General features: G+C 48.5%; 2 protein-coding genes across 2 annotated transcripts; both read left to right on the plus strand.

Annotated features, from left to right (window-relative positions):
- Window positions 1-902: 902 nt before the first annotated feature.
- Window positions 903-10,439, plus strand: INHBC (inhibin subunit beta C). The gene is made up of 2 exons (XM_019742460.3): window positions 903-1,354; window positions 8,576-10,439. The coding sequence occupies exons 1-2, from the start codon at window positions 1,042-1,044 to the stop codon at window positions 9,316-9,318; spliced, it is 1,056 nt and encodes a 351-aa protein (XP_019598019.2). The 5' UTR covers window positions 903-1,041; the 3' UTR covers window positions 9,319-10,439.
- A 3,083-nt stretch (window positions 10,440-13,522) lies between these two features.
- Window positions 13,523-15,956, plus strand: INHBE (inhibin subunit beta E). The gene is made up of 2 exons (XM_019742461.3): window positions 13,523-14,065; window positions 14,316-15,956. The coding sequence occupies exons 1-2, from the start codon at window positions 13,768-13,770 to the stop codon at window positions 15,068-15,070; spliced, it is 1,053 nt and encodes a 350-aa protein (XP_019598020.3). The 5' UTR covers window positions 13,523-13,767; the 3' UTR covers window positions 15,071-15,956.
- The last annotated feature ends 739 nt before the right edge of the window (window positions 15,957-16,695 follow it).

Raw genomic sequence — 16,695 nt, forward strand, 5'->3', positions numbered from 1 at the left:
GCTGCGCCCTCCACAACTAAGACTGAAAGGACAACAACTTGACTTGGAAAAAAAAAAGAAAGTCCTGGAAGTACACACTGTTCCCCCATAAAGTCCTGTTCCCTTTCCCCAGTAAAAAAAATTTTTTTCTTAATTATAAAACAACAACAACCTATGCTCCAAACTCCCCTTGCCGTGCAGGTAAATGTGCCTGGTGGAAACAAAAGCCTTTCCCTGGAGATCTACTACGGACCTTTGAGGGAAAGCCAAGAATTCTGAGAAATCTCAAAATTTCTTTTCCTAAACACAAGAAACCCAAAGTAAATCTTGCTCTCAAGCCCCTTCCCTACCTTCAAACTTCCCTCTGAGGACACAGAAGACCTGGCTAGAACACTTCTCCTCTCCCTAACTCTCAGACTGTATGGTTTTCAGTCCCACTAAGCAAAACCCAACAAGGGCTAACAAAGAAATCTGGATTGTGAACCTCAGGGATGGAAGGGGTGGGGTGGGCTTTGAGAAGTACCAGGCAAAGGAAAATGCAACTCTCATTTACCTGCATAACAGTGACTTAAAGAGCCTGCCAATAATGACCCCCTCTTATTTGAGAGCCACCCTTTAGCACTCTATCTTAAAACTTCTGATCTCTGCCTTTCCCCATCAGGCTTCCCACCAAGGCCGTTGATCTGAAGAGGAATTTCATCTCTAACCTTTGTCCCAGGCCTGGCAGGCAGCTCACATGAGTAACCCACTATCTCCCAACATTGGCCCAGGGAAACTTCTTTCCCCAAACAAACCACCCTCCCCTCACATCCCCCACTCTGTACTTTCACTGACTATGTGTTGGCGACTTCTGCCAAGTTCTACCTGTAACTGGCTTAATCTCTCAAATCAGATGTTTGGCTGCACTATCCTCTGCAACAAGAAGTCATGCCAGCTGGACACACTCTCCTTCCTAGGCCCCTAACAGCTAGAAGGGAGCCGAGACCACAGCTTTTAAGACCCTGAGCCCCAGGTTTGTGGCTCTGTCTCAACTGCGTCGCTCAAGGAGGGCCATCCCCTGCAATGATCTCCTCGTTGTTCCTGGCTTTCTTATTCCTGACTCTGGCCACAGTGGCCATTCCCAGAGCTGATAGTCAGTGTCTGGCATGTGGGGAGCCAGCCTTGGACCTGAAGAGCCAGCGGAAGCTGCTTCTCGACCTGGCCAAGAGAAGCATCTTGGACAAGCTGCACCTCAGCCATCGCCCAACACTGAGCAGGCCTGTGTCCAGGGCTGCTCTGAGGACAGCACTGCAGCGCCTCCATGGGCCCCCACAGGGGGCGCATCCGGAAGCTGACAATGGACAGGAATATGAGATCATCAGCTTTGCTGAGACAGGTGGGTTCCTAGTATGTAGCTCTTCCCCTGACCTCTCAAGGAAAGGAAAAGTGTCTTCCCCAACTTACCCCTGGCTTTCTCCCCCAAACCATCCCAATTCTTGCCTCTCAAGCCTGGAATCTCCTAATCCAGAGCTCCCACCCCCCAGGCTCTCTCTTGTAGTTTAGACTTGCTCAATGGATAGCTGGGAAGTGGGTAAATACCACTGCCCCCATCTCCTCTAGCCCATCTCTCTGCACACCTCACGAACTTCCCCAGGCTGTATGTGGTGAGAGCCCATCCACTTCCTGGGCCTGGACTGAGGGGCTAGAGGCTGAGGAGTCTGTCTTTCTTTGGCCCAGGATCCAGGCTCTCCATCCCCCCACCCCGCAGATGCCTCATGTGGGTAAAAGGGGGAAAGGAAAAACACCAGGACTATAATACCTTTCCACCTCTACCTGCCCTCTTGCCTTCATACTCTGAGTACCACATCAGAAGAGGGTCAAAATGGGACATAGAAAGGTGAATAGAGTGTAGAAGAGAAGAGAGAGTTACTTCCGTAGAGGGAAGAGGAGTTGGAGAATTTAGTGGGCAGCTGGAGAGAAAGATGAAGAATTCAGAGGTGCCTGACCACTGCAGTGTACACCTGAAGCTGAAGCCGAGTAATACTGAATGTCAACTATAATTTAATATGTATATAGTCACGAGATGTGGAGTACAGCATGGGGAATAGAATCAATGGAATTGTAACAGCTATATACGATGTCAGAGGGGAAGTAGATGGGGGGAGGGAAGTTATCACTTTGTGAGGGGTATAAATGTCTATTACATTGTTCTGTACACCTGGAACTAATAAAAAAATAAAAGAATTCAATTCAGAGAAAGGACCCTAGAAAAAGAACACAAAGTGATCTATCTATCTGGCCTCTGAGCTTCCTGCAAGCTCTTTCTAAGGTCTGGAAAGCTCTTCTCATTCCTGGCCCCTTTCCCCTGGTCAGTACCTACTCGCCTCTCCCTTCAAGTCCCAGCACTCCCATCCTCAAAAACCTGCGGTGACCTGAGGGTGAGGTGTTTCCTCCTTGGTGGCCTCCGCACCTAAACTCTCTATGTGGAATTGCCCGTTTCCAGGTTTCCTATGAAGCCTGCCTTCCCATAGGATATCAACCCCTTGAGGTCAGGAACTGTTATTTATTCCTCATGTTATCACCAGAGGCTAGTATATAGTAGAAATAACTTACACTTATCCCAAATCACACTGTAGGTCCGCTTGACCATAGTCTAGGGTCCCCAGTGATGGATGAGACCCTATCCTGGTTCAAAAGGTAGTTTCTGCTCATGATTAACAATACAAACTCTGGAGCCAGATAGCCTGGGTTCAAGTCCTTGCTCAGGTGCTTATTGCTGTGTAACTTGGGTTGTTAATAGTTTCCTCATGTGTAAAATGGGGATAATGAGTGGATAGTTGAGAGAATTAAATGACCTAATACAAGTAATATATTTAGAAGGTGAAGGTTAGGTGGGAAAAGGAAATAGAAGACTCAGCTCCTGCCCATAAGGGGTTTAGTTACTGCAGCTGGAAGTAAATTAATTAGAATATAAGGCAGAATTAAATAAATGCTAGGTGAGGGCACAAGAGCTCACCAGGTCAGGAGTAACTCAGTTGGGACCTGGTGAGACAGAGAGGTCTTTCAGAAGACTACAAATGGGTTCGTATTGTAGACTAAATTTGACTACAATGGGTAGAGAACAGTAAATAACATCCTTAATGGAGGGGGGAAAAACATGGGTGAAAGTCTGAAGGAGTAGACTACATTTGGAGTTGAAAAGTGGTTTGGAGTGAATGAGCATAAGGTAGACAGATGGCCATGAACTATGAATTCCTTGAACACTGAAATCCTGGCTGGTTTTTGTTTTCACCTTTGGATCCCTGACACTTAGCCCAGTTCCTGGCACATTGTAACAATAATGATGGTTACCAGATATTCAGTGTACTTGCCTCATCTCATTTAATCCTCTCAACTACCCCAAAAAGTAGACTTTAGTAGTCCCGTCTTATAAATGCAGAAACTGAGACTCAATGAAGGTAATTTACATGACCAAGGTCATATGGCCTGCAAGGGGCAGAATTCAAACACAGTTCTCTCTGACTTCAAAGTCTGTATACTTTCCACATATTTGCTAATCAGTGAATGAATACAACATTCAGGTGGGAGTGGGGGGCTGATCTGAGATGAAGTTTGGAGGTAAGAATGACGGATACCTGGATTCCATCTTTTACATTTAAATACTTTGGCTTGAAGTTTTCATTCCAATTTAAGTTATCATCTATACCATAGTGTGGAAGAAAGATCTGGAAATTGTTCTTGCTGGAAGTATGAAGAGAGACACCTTGGGGCTCTGGGAAAACTAGGGTTTGAGCCTGGAAGTGGCTCATACTGGCTCATGAGAGCTGATTGTGAACATAGCCCAGCTCTGCATCTAGTGACGTCACATTGGTAGTTTGAAATTAGCCATGGTGGAAAAATTTATACCACAGAAATTGCCAAACACCACAAATCAGGGCTTTTCATTTTCCTCTGGAATCTAGTTGTTAAACATTTACCAGCACACCACTGCCTGTGTCCTAAAAATACACGTTATCTGCCTCCCACACATCTAACATACAATGCTAACACAGGGACAGGACAACCGTAACAGATACTCTTGTTCTAAATTGGAGATGGGGAAGTGGGGGACACAGAGCAGTCACTGATCCATGAAAATTCTGATATCCAGCCAGGCACATGTCTCAGTGTACCCCAAATCCAGAAGTGCTTGGGTAGGGCCTGATTCTGCTCCCTAGTAGGATATTCCCCTCTTCTCAAGGAGAGCCCACCAGTGCTCCCCTTAGCTTCTAGAGCCACTCTCTCAGCCCTTGCTCTACCCTCTTCTGAGATGTCTTTCCTTTTAAATAGGAAATGACCTATGTTTGTGGCTGAGTACTTTTCTCAGCCTTCTTCCTGCCCAAAGAAATTGGGGGCCCAGAGGCCTCTTTTCCTTTTTAATTGTCTCTGTCCCCTTTAGTCTAAACTGGTACTGTTTTCACTACTAAAATGCTCTTTAAAGCTCTGTGGGCCTTCTAAATAATAAATTGTAGTCTACTCAATTAGCCAAAAGGCACACTACTCTATCAAGACAGACCCCTCTTTAGGTTATAAGTCAGGGTATTGTGGGACACCCTCTTAAGGCTCTTAGAAGCCCTTTTGTCTGGTTGAGAGGGTCTATAAAATACCGTCTTAAATTCTAGAACTTAACAAAGATGTTAGATCTTAGCAAAGAGTCTTATGCTAATCTTTTATTTGTTTTGATCTTCACACTGAGGCCATGTTTTACTGGCAGTGCCCTGGATTTGATTTTTGCTCTGAGACCATTTCTTGCTTTGAGAACCTTTTGCAAGACAGAGACAAGGAATGAAAAAATATTTTATTGTTCAATCTAACAAGTCCTGTTGGAAATATTTTATCTGAATTATGCTTGAAAATTGAACAGTTTCTTTTTTAGTTCATCTCTCTCCTGAAATGCCTCATCACAGGCAGCTAAAATAAGCCAATTGACACTTTCAGCATTCTGCCTGGAAATATCTTTAACTACATTTGCAACTTTGTTAGGTATCATTTCTAGCTTCCAAGTTGCCACAGCCGATAGCCAATACATAACACAGGTTCCCCTTTCTCTAGCTTCCAAAAGCAATTTCCTCTGCTCTTCCTGCCTTCACTAAAAATCTCCATGTCATCCTTCCAACCTCTGTTTGCCACCCAGTCCCAAAGCCAATGCTACTTATGTTAGGTCTTTGTTATGGAACATCTACTTCTGATACTAGTTTCTGTTTCAGTTATCCATTAATATAACAAATCAGCCCAAATGTAGAGGCTTAAATTTTAAAAATCAGTATTTGTTATGACTTTTTGGTTTGACTGAGCTTATCTGGACAGTTCTGCTCTATGTGCCTAGCTGAGGTCACTCATGTAACTATATTCAGCCAGGAGCTCAGATGGGATTAGAACATCTAAGATGGTCTTTGATCCTCCAAAGTCTCTCTCCACATGGCTTCTCATCACTCAGTAGTCTAGCCCAAGTTTCTCGGAAGCATGGAGGCTGGCTTCCAAGGGGACAAAGCCTCAGAGTATAAGTACTTATCAAGCTTCTACTTGCACTGTGCTTGCCTATGTCTCATTGGCCAAAGCAAGTCACATGGCCAAGCCCAGACTTAATATGGGAAGAAACTGCACAAAGCCATGAATTGGGAACTGTTGTTAATTGGGGGCCAACAGTGTAATAGTCTACCACAGTCCTTGCAGGTCATGTGTCTGCCTGCCATAACTGGGATGACTTAAGAGGCCCTAACAGTAGGGCACTTACTGACCTAGCAAGAAAAGATTAGTTGGGCCAATCAGACTCTTCTAGGATTTTGGAATTGGGACACTGGAATATCAGCTCACTTAGCTAGGAGGAGGTAAGTAAAAGGTTCTGTAGACTTAGGAGCTGGGGCCACCATTTTGGGAACCGAGGAAGCTGATAAGGAGGCAGAAGAAGTAGATCCACAGAGAGAAAAGAATAGAGTAGACTTATAGAGAGAGACTGAGGAAAGGGAGACGTTGGCTCTGAGAGCTGTCAAGAACAGCCTTATTCCTGACTTTCCAATTCACATGGAGCCTAGTTGAGCTTTATTTTCTGCCTTTTTATGTCCCTGAGAATATTAGTGGCATTCTCACAAGAAAGCACTCCCTACTTGATAAAGAAAAATAAGAGGTCAGTAAGACTGGCCAGGGCAAAATGGCAGGGTAGGCAAACACTGTGCATGTCTCCTTCCATGATCACATTAAAATTACAAGTAAAATATAGAATAATCAACTGGAGAACCATCTGGAGACTAACTGAACAGAGGTCCTGTGACTAAGGATATAAAGAAGAAGCCACATTGAGACTGATTTTTCCCATTATAAATCAACCAATCAATCAATCAATCAATCAATCAATCAATCAATGTTTACTTAATAAAGAGCATTCCCTGGCAGGGGAGGTGAGTGAGAAAAATAAGGGTAGCTATGGTCAAATCATAATGAACATTTGACTCCTTCCTAAAAGAGTTTGGACTTTATTCACCAATATGCTTTTTGAGACAATGAATTTTATGATCTAGCCAAGTTTTTGGAAAAAAACTCTGGTGTCAGTGTAAAATAAGAATTAAAGAAATGAAAGACCATTCATTCAACAAATGTTTATTGAGTGCCTACTATGTACTAAGTACTAGGGATACAATAGTGAACCATATAGGCGCAATCTCTACCTTTATGGATTTTACGGTCTAGCTGGGGTGGGCGGGGGAGGAGACAATGGAAGAAGAAGCACATAGTAAACAGATGAACAAATAACCAAGATGATTACAGAAAATGGTAGTGGCTATAAATATAGCTCAGCTGGATGATGTATTAGAGAGAGAGAGGTAGAGTTGAAGATACTTTAGATAGGTTAGTCTCTCTGAGGAGGAGACATTGAGCTGAATGCCAAAAAGGAGCCAGTCATTCAAAGACCTTGGAAAGACATTCCAGGCAGGGAAAATAGCAAGTGTAAAGGCCATGATGAGGGTCTGTGTTTGGTGAGTTCAAGGAACATAAAAAAGCCAGGATAGGTTGAATACAGTCACTAAATGGCACAATGCCTGATCATACACGTTTTCTATGTTAAGGGGTTTAGATTTTATTCAAATGGCAATGGGAAGCCTTTGAAGGATTTTAAGCTGAGGAGGTTAAGATGATCAGATTTATGTAATAAACAGACCATTCTGGTTGATGTGTGGAGAATGGTTTGGAGGACAAGAATGAAGCACTAGGAAGCTATTGCCATAGTTCAAGAAAAAGATGATTGTGGGTTGAACTAATGTATAATAAAGGAGATGGAAGAAGTGAAATTATTTACGAATTGGAGGTAGAACTGACAGACCTTGCAGATAATTTCAAAGCAGGAGATGAGGGCAATCAAGGTTTTGGCTTAAGCAATGCATTTATAGGAAAGGGGAAGATTGGATAGGGAATAAGTTTGGATTTGGGGATAAATCTAGAGTTCTTTGAGAAAAGTTTGAGATATCACTGGATAGCCAAGTGGAATATTGGATCAGCAGCTGGATACACAAGCCTGAGGCTCAGGGAGGGGTCAGGGCCAGGGATATATATTTGGGAGTCATCAGCATATAGATGGAATTGAAAGCCACAGGAATTGAGATCGTTCTGAGAGTAAAGATGAAACAAAGAAAGAAGGGAGCTCAGGACCACCAACACTTAGCGGTCAAGCAGCGTAAGAGGAGCTGCCAGCAAAAAGGACCAAGATGGAGAGGCCAGAGGCATGAAAGCCAGGAGAAAAAAATATTTCAAGAAAGAGGAAATGGTTAAGTGTGTCAAATACTGCTTAAAGACCAAGTAAGATGAATATAAACACACAAAACCATTGGACTTGGCAACATGGAAGGTGTTGGTGATCCTGACAAGAGTAATTTCGGTGGAATGAAGGGAACAGAAATGCATTTAAAGTGTTTCAATGGGGCAGGTGAGGGATGAAGAGGGGAAAGCTGGGCAATAGTAATAGGGATAGGAAGAAATGCATAGACATTAGAACCATTGTGGTGAGGTACTGGATGTGGGGCATACGGGAGGTGACCATAGGGTCTCTAGAGATGATTAGGAGGGTAGTGGGGCCACCAATTCTAAGAACAAAAAGAGAGGTATATGAGAAAGAAAGTAATGATTTCCACTTAGGACACATTGATTTTAATGCTCAGGCAGGACGTTCATGTGGCCTGAAGCTTGGTTGTTCTCAGATCTATATATCCAATCCAGAGGTGCAAAATGGTCTGGACTAGACATACAAATTCGGGAATCACCAGCATAAAAATTGTGTTGGTTGACCACAAGTGTGGGTAAGAGCTCCCCTGGGTGTAAAAGGGAATGAGGGTCAACGACAAACCCTGGACAACTTTTGTGTTAAAGTGATGGTCAGGCAAAGAAAAGCCAGCAAAGAAAATCAAGGAAGACTCATAAGAGTTGTGTAATGGAAGCCAAGAGAAAAGATTTTCCAGAAGGAAAGGATAGTCAACAATGCCAACAATGTAGTCAAGAATGCACAGAGTGTTACAGCGTGCTGAGAATAGAGAGGTAGCTAGAGAATTGACGCTCGGGAGGCCACAATGACTGGGGCTTCTTGTGTCCACAGGCCTCTCCAACAACCAGACTCGTCTTGATTTCCGCATCTCCTCTGATAGAACTGTTGGTGGCATGGAGGTCCAGCAAGCCAGCCTTATGTTCTTTGTGCAGCTCCCTCCCAATACCACCTGGACTCTGAAGGTGAGGGTCCTTGTGCTAGGCCCACGTGACGCCAACCTCACCTTGGCCACTCAGCACCTACTGGAGGTAGATGCCAGTGGCTGGCACCAGCTTTTCCTGGGGCCTGAAGCTCAGGCTGCCTGTAGCCAGGGACACCTGACCCTGGAGCTGGTACCTGAAGGCCAGGTAGCCCAGAGCTCAGTCATCCTGGGTGGGGCTGCCCATAGGCCTTTTGTGGCAGCCCGGGTCAGAGTTGGGGGCAAGCACCGGGTTCGCCGGCATGGCATCGACTGCCAGGGTGGGTCCAGGATGTGCTGTCGACAAGAGTTCTTTGTGGACTTCCGTGAGATTGGCTGGCACGACTGGATAATCCAGCCTGAGGGCTATGCAATGAACTTCTGCACAGGGCAGTGCCCACTGCATGTGGCAGGCATGCCTGGCATTGCCGCCTCCTTTCACACTGCAGTGCTCAATCTTCTCAAGGCCAATACAGCTACAGGCACCGCTGGAGGGGGCTCATGCTGCGTGCCCACAGCTCGGCGCCCCCTGTCTCTGCTGTATTATGACAGAGACAGCAACATTGTCAAGACGGACATACCGGACATGGTGGTGGAGGCCTGCGGGTGCAGTTAGTCCCCGTGTGGGACGAGAAGCCCAAGGTGGGAGAGGCAAACGTGCCCCCACAGAGGTGCCCTTCTTGAGAAGAGGGACTGACTCCATTACTGCCCCTGTCCCGAAGGTAGCCACTTTCTTTCTGAACAACCTATGGAAATTATCCCAACTTTGACTTACGGGGTTCTTCATCTAAGGAGAGTCACTGTGCCATCTTCACAACCACCAGCCTCTCTCCTAGACCGTCCATCCAGCAAATTCCACACGCTTCACTGCCATCCCAGAGACTCTGATCCACCTCCAACCATAAGCAGTGCCATCTGGTTCCCAGGCAGACACCCACAGCCCACCATTAATCCACCCCATAATCCTCTATGCCTCGCTGCCCTTTCTACTCAATGGCTCCCACTCTGGATAAGTGGACCCAGCCTCCTCCCTTGATTTTCTGGATCTCCAGAAAGCACCCTCCTTGGTTTCTGCAAAGATTTTTACTTGCCCGAGTGAGCTTCTAAGGCTCTCTTGGCACACCCACATGTATTCTTTGTCTTTCTCTGCCTTGCCCTATAACCTTTGGAGCTGATTGACCTGGGCTCCTTTGGCCCCTGCTTCCTGCCAAGTTTGACCAAGGGGATCCACAGGCAGGAAGTCAGTGTATTTCTTATTCCTGCTCTTTCCGCCTAGGTGCCATGTTTCTGCGTGGCTGTGGCTGTGGCCATGTCCCTACAGCTCCTATCTGGCTCCCACTCCATGGCTCCAGCTCTGCTTAGGTTCTGATATCACTGCTTCCAACATCAGGGCTTGTAATGGCTCTCTACTCTTGCTAGTGTCTGGGTGCTTCAACATCCTTGTTGGTTCCCTTAACCTTGCGCATACCTATGCAAAGAAGTCCCGCGTTAAGTCTTCTGAGTGATGCAAACACAGACAGCTGAGTGGGTCTTTTGTCTCCTGCCAGGACCCTGACTGACACCCAATGAATCAGAGCCTGCCTGTCCTGCCCACTTCTGCACTCTCTTCACACAGACACCTTGGGCCTGAGCTATGGCGTCCATCCCACACTTCACACTTCTTCGTTAGGTCCCCTCCACCTTCCCAGAACCAGTTGTGCTGGCCACAAGGCTAATAAAGACCTGGGTTTTACCTGCTCCTCTCCTTCTCCTGTACCTACTCCAAGACATAAGACAGATCACTACCGGTCAGCAAGTGGGCCGACAACCTGTGGGCACACACGTAGTGGGAGGCAGAGGAATGGCTCAGAGCTGTCTGGCTTCCCTTCACTGATCCCCAGGGCTCCATCCAGGAGTCCTGCCTGGAAGCTGGAACTGGCCAGGGGCCACTTGAATGGGACTGAGAGAAGAAAAAGAAGGCCTGGGGTGAGAAGAGGGAGGCATTTGCTCTGAGACTGGGTCTTCTCTAGACCTTTGCCCTCTTCCCCCACCATCTCCTCCCTTTGGTTGGACAGCCCTGAACCATGAGGTCGATATTGTCTGCAGCCCAAGGCCGAGTTTTCGCAAAACCCATGTGTCCTTCGGGTTACGTGATGTCTGTGTTTGCTCAGCTTATAAACCCCTGCTACCAGGGTCTGAGGTCCCTGGAATAGAAACCCTAGAGGAGAAAGTCTGAAATGGACCTTCTGGGAGACTGCAAATCTGAGTTGCTGAGGAACTTCCTGAGCAAACTTATGGAAGTTATCCCCCGTTTTTCTTAAGGAGATCTTCATCTAAGGAGAGAATCTAAGGCAATTTTCTACTGCCTCTCCCTCCCCACACTCCACCCCCGTCAGATCTTCCCTCCCTCCCTCCCTCCCACTACAGCTCTAGTCCCCAGGACCAAGGCTAAGGGGAGGTGAAGTGGGGCACTCACCTTAGGGGCAAAATTTTAAGGTGATGCCAAAAAAATTCATCAATCAAGATAAATAATATCTTAATTCAATATTTTTAAAACATCAAAATTAATGCAAAAAATCCATGATGAACAAAATGACAAATTTTAAAATACACACAGGATCAGTATTATTCCCATTCTTTTTTGGCTCCGCCTTTTGTAACAAGGGGAAAGAGTGGGTCTGTCTTCTTCCAAACCTTTTCTTTCAGAGCCCCCTGTCCCCTAACGCTAGACTCTGTCAGGCTTTTCTCATTTGGGCAAGATATAATAATCACTCAGGCTTCTTCTACTTCCTTACCCACACCCAAGCCTGTCACTAACCCCCAGCCCCCAACCAGGTTGGTGGTAGGGCGGGCCTGTAAGGCAGATGGCTAGGGTATTTATAACCCAGGAGCACTTCTTGGGAAAAGTGATTAAGATGCTAAGAGTATATTTATAGCTGGGTTCTGACGTAAGTGTCAGTGGGGAAGTAGGGCCAGGCCAAGCACAGCAGCAAGAGGGTAGGAAGAAGCTGGAAATTGGGGACACCTGACAGAGAGGGTGGGGAGAAGTAGGGTCAGTGACTCCTACAGCCACTTCTTGCTGTTTCCCTCTCACCTGGCACTAACAGGTAAGCCCTCTGAAACACACCACCATGGGCAGAAACCTCTACTTTGCAGTCGTACAGTCCAGACCTGAGGGGATAGAGAGCTGTCACTCACCGGCTTGACAGACAGAGAAGGAGCTGGGAGCTGGGGAGAGTACTGGACAGAGGGGCTTGAATATGTTTTAGGACCTGGAGAGATGTGCAGGGTGTACAGGAGAGTCTAAACGTCTCATTGTCCCTTCTCTCCACACCCCACCACACAGTGCCCTGAGTTTCTAGGAAGAGCCTCGCACCTATCACCAAGCTCCATTGCCCCCTGTCAATGTGATGAGGTCCAAAAGCAAAGGTAGCAAGCAGTGAGGTGGGTCCTGACGACAGCCTCTGCTCTCTGGTAGTGTCTAGGTGAGAGAGCAGAGGGACCGGCTTCGCTGTCCCCTGTTGGAGAGGCAGGGTCTCCAGAGTGCGAGGCTGGGAAGTGTTGCATCTCTCCACTCCCCAGAGTAGCCCTTTCCCTAGGAAACTGGTCAGCTCTAAGACGGCTGCTGTCCAGTGGCACGACACTGCCACAGAGTGGACACTGGTGGTACTGAGGCCCAGCCCCCAAAACACCTCCTCTCTCTCCCCCTTGGGCCAGACCTCGTAGCATCTCTCGACAGCCCCCACCGGCTAAATAGTGGGGAAATGAATAAAATGGAGTGGGGGCACATTTACAAATCACAGTCACATCCTCCTAGCTTCTTGAAGAAACTGGAGCCTAAGGAGAAAGGCCAGCATGAAACCTTCCCTCATGAGCCCAAGGTGGCGGGGCCTTGGCCCACCCATATAGTCAGTGAGGAAGTATGGTAAGGAGGGCTGGGATTGGCACTAAGGTTGCTGTGCTCTGCTTTGCTCTTAAAAGTCCTTAAACCACCCATTTCCCACCCCCATTAACAGAGGCCTGGCACCACTTCTAGGATACCCCACATTTAGGCAACCCTCAGAGTTCCCTGCAAGCGAACCAGCAGCTGGGTACAGGCTCTACCAAGTCCCATGCCCTCTGCCAGCCTTGATGGACTCTGCCCTGCTATATGATTGCATCACCCCCACCCCCACCTCTCTGGGTTTCCCCAGACATCACAGTAACATGCCAACACCTATGCCCCTGCCCTCCTCCACGTTGTGCTTCAGTCCAACTGGACTCTGGGCAGCCAGCATAGGCAGGGGCAGGAGGTGACTTCTGTGTCCCGTGGCACTGCCACCTTGGCCTGGGTGAGAGGACTCCGTTCCTCCCGCCCCCACCCCCCAACCTCTCACCCCTGTCCCAGCCCCATTGCTAGAAATAAAGAGACCAGAGTTCTTCTTGCCCAGACCCTAGAGAAATCACCACTGGAACTTATAGCTGTCTCATGAAAACTGCTGCAGCAGTGGCTCTGGGGCAAGTTAAAAGGCTGGAGGGATGGGGGGAAATTGCCCTTCCCCACCTTGCTATATGGAATTCCCTCCCCCGAGTCCCAGACCTTGGGGACTGAGCATGTGAAATCATCCTCTTTCTTGCATCATGCGTGTCCACATTGCCCCCCCACCCCCATACCCCTACCTTAAGCTCAGTGACCAGGGCCAGATGGTGAAACCGGAGCTCCAGGGGGGAACGTCCACCCCCTGTAGGGGCTTGATGGGCAGCACAGCTGGCCAATCTGGGGCTCAGAGGGTAGGTCTGCTGGCTGACCACGAGGTGAGGGAGCCCCAGGCTGCCGGCTCTAAAGAGGCCCGTCGGTAACCAGACATGAGCTGTGAGGGTCAAACTGGCAGATTGTGCTAAACACAGCTACCCATCGGACCATCCACCTTCTGCCTTCCTGAGTCCCCGGCAATAGAAGACAGGTGACTCTACCATTGGCTAAGGGTAGGTGTGGCACTGGTGTCTGCTGCTGCTGTGCCCTCATTGGCCTCCACAAAATCACTCAATAGAAGGAGCAACTGCCATCTAAGGCTCTCGCCCAGACCCAGGGCCATTCACCAGGAACATGGAGCTGCCTGATGTCCAGGTCCGGCTGGTGCTGCTGTGGGCACTGGTGTGGGTGCATGGGGCAAGGTCTGTGTGTCCCTCCTGTGGGGGCCCCACACTGGCGCCTCAAGCAGAACGAGCTCTGGTCCTGGAGCTAGCCAAGCAGCAAATCCTGGAGAGGCTACACCTGACCAGTCGTCCCAGAATAACTAATCCTCCACCCCAGGCAGCACTGACCAGAGCTCTCCGGAGACTACAGCAGGGAAGTGTGGCTCCAGCTAATGGGGAAGAGGTCATCAGCTTTGCTACCACCACAGGTGGGTGAGGGAGAGACAGATAGCAGACAGGGAAAGGGAGGCAGAAAGGGAGACTGACAGAAAAGGCAGACAGAGCTGGCTGTGGGAGGAGGAGGAGGTGCTGGGGCAGGAACTGGTTGTGGAGGACGAAAGGCAGTCCCTGTTTCCTCTAAAGATGGGTGCTAGGGAGAGCATGGGCAGGCTTGTGGGAGTCTCAGAGGAGAGCTCCATCTCTGGTATTCCCTCAGTCCTTTCTCCATCTCTCTGGCAGACTCCTCCACTTCACCCTGCAGCTCCATGCTCATCTTCCACCTGTCCACTCCCAAGTCCCACCACCTGCACCACGCGCGCCTATGGCTGCATGTGCTCCCCACACTTCCTGGGACTCTGTACTTGAGGATCTTCCGATGCGGCCCACGGAGGAAGCACCGATCCCGCGCCCTCTTGGCTGAGCACCATATGACAACTCCTGGCTGGCACGCCCTGACTCTGCCCTCTAGTGGCTTGAGGGGTGACGAGTCTCGTGTCCTGAAACTCCAGTTGGACTGCAGACCCCTAGAAGGCAACAGCACGACTGCTGGACAACCTCGGAGACTCCTGGACACAGCAGGAGACCAGCGGCCCTTCCTGGAGCTTAAGATCCAGCCCAATGAGCCTGGAACAGGCCGGGCCAGGAGGAGGACCCTGACCTGTGAGCCTGAAACCCCCTTATGTTGTAGGCGAGACTATTACGTAGACTTCCAGGAACTGGGATGGCAGGACTGGATCCTGCAGCCTGAAGGGTACCAGCTGAACTACTGCAGTGGACAGTGCCCTCCCCACCTGGCTGGCAGCCCCGGCATTGCTGCTTCCTTCCATTCTGCTGTCTTCAGCCTCCTCAAAGCGAACAACCTTTGGCCCTTGGGTACCTCCTGCTGTGTCCCTACTGCCCGAAGCCCTCTCTCTCTCCTCTACCTGGACCGAAATGGCAATGTGGTCAAGACAGATGTACCAGATATGGTGGTGGAGGCCTGTGGCTGCAGCTAGCAAGAGGACCTGGGGGTTTGCAGTACAGAGATCAAGTTGGGGGTTCCCAGGCAAAAGGCATCTGTGGCTGGAGGCATCAGATTCCTGATCTGCAACCCCCCACCCAGTGGGCCACCTGGCAGTATGACTGGGTTGACCCCTATGGGACCCAAATGGGCACTTTCTTGTCCAGACTGTGGTCTATTCCAGGCTGGTTGATGTGTGGGGAGATGGGGAAAGTGTGTCCTCCGAAGGAATCTACCCAGAAAGCACAATTTCCTACTCTAAGTCCTATGAGAAAATGGCAGAGGTGAGGGAGGGAGGGGGAGAGGAAGGGAGGGAAGGAGAAGGCTGAGAAAAATGACTTAGTCTCTCCCAACAAGAGAAAGTCTTCGAGTGAGGGAAGGAAGAAGCAGACTGAGGGCCCAGCAGGTTTGGGACAGGGGAAACAGGCTGGCCAAGGGTGGAACTGTTGAGGTGCTTTAAGGGAAGGTCAGGAGGGAAATGGGCAAGGGGCTGAGGGAAGGTGTTTAGGAGAGTCCAAGAAATGGGAGTCAGGAGAGAGGGGTGCTGAGCCTGAGAAATTTCTTGGTTTTTCCCAGCAGGGGGTAGGACCCACTGGGGAGACAAACTTTTATACTTTCCTAATAAAAATGTGGAAAAAAATCAGTAAGTGTGAATCATAAAGGTGGGGTGGGATGATGGTCTAGAACAATGGTTCTCAAGGTGTGATCTGGGGACCCCTGGGCGGTCCCTAGATCCTTTCAGGGGTGTCCACAAGGTCAAAACTATTTTCATAATAATACTTAGATGTTATTTGCCTTTTTTAAATTTTCATTATCTCTAAAGTGTACAGTGGAGTTTTCCAGAGGCTGTGTGACGTGATTACGTCATCTTTCTGACATCATTTTTAATGGGATGTGTGCTTGTGTATTCTTGGGTCACAAACTTTTTTTCAGTTTTAACTTCTAATATGGTAAACTAATATAAACCATATAAACAAAAGCTCGATAATTTTTAAGAATACAAAGAGGTCCTGAAACTAAAATGTTTGAGAATCGCTGATCTAAAGACCTGGGTGGGAGGAGAAAGCAATATATCTAAAAGAACTCCCCTGGAGGAGAGGACACATGGCTGAGACCGGAACCTGTGTAGGGTCCCTTTTTCTCCAGTGACAATTGGTCTTGCGTGGCCCGGTGGGTATAACTGGCATCTGGGTCAAAGTCATGTGGGGAGGAGGCTCAAATAGGGCTCTTTATCTGTCCCTCACAGCTACTAGCTATATTTGTCTGGCCCCAACCTCTTCCTAGTTTCACCTTTTCCCCTTGACTCCCAGATTGAACAGTTAACCTACTGACCCTTCTAGATCCAAGGAGGTGGTTCTTGGAAGCGGAACTAGGATGTGGGAGGTCTGTCTGAGGGGTGACAGAAGAGGAAGGGACTCCTTTCCCCCACCATGCTTTCTCCCCTTTCTCATAAAGAAAGGTCAGGGAGACTAAAATAGCTGCCCCTTCCCCTGCATCCGGTCACCATGGCAACACAAATCCAAAGGGACAGGGCATTCTACTATCAGACACTAGTGCTCTGCACTAGCAGCCTCTGCCAGTGTGCCCCTCCGTCTGTTTGGACTCATACAACCAACCCCC

This window comes from Rhinolophus sinicus, chromosome 1 (assembly GCF_057876585.1).
Source record: "Rhinolophus sinicus isolate RSI-liver-muscle chromosome 1, RSI-T2T, whole genome shotgun sequence".
NCBI lineage: Eukaryota > Metazoa > Chordata > Mammalia > Chiroptera > Rhinolophidae > Rhinolophus > Rhinolophus sinicus.

Excerpts from the sequence above, each read along its gene's own strand:
- INHBE (XM_019742461.3), top strand. The coding sequence starts at position 13,768 with ATGGAGCTGCCTGATGTCCAGGTCCGGCTGGTGCTGCTGTGGGCACTG. Across the intron at positions 14,066-14,315 it reads CAGCTTTGCTACCACCACAG|ACTCCTCCACTTCACCCTGC; the intron begins GTGGGTGAGGGA and ends TCTCTCTGGCAG.
- INHBC (XM_019742460.3), top strand. The coding sequence starts at position 1,042 with ATGATCTCCTCGTTGTTCCTGGCTTTCTTATTCCTGACTCTGGCCACA. Across the intron at positions 1,355-8,575 it reads CATCAGCTTTGCTGAGACAG|GCCTCTCCAACAACCAGACT; the intron begins GTGGGTTCCTAG and ends TTGTGTCCACAG.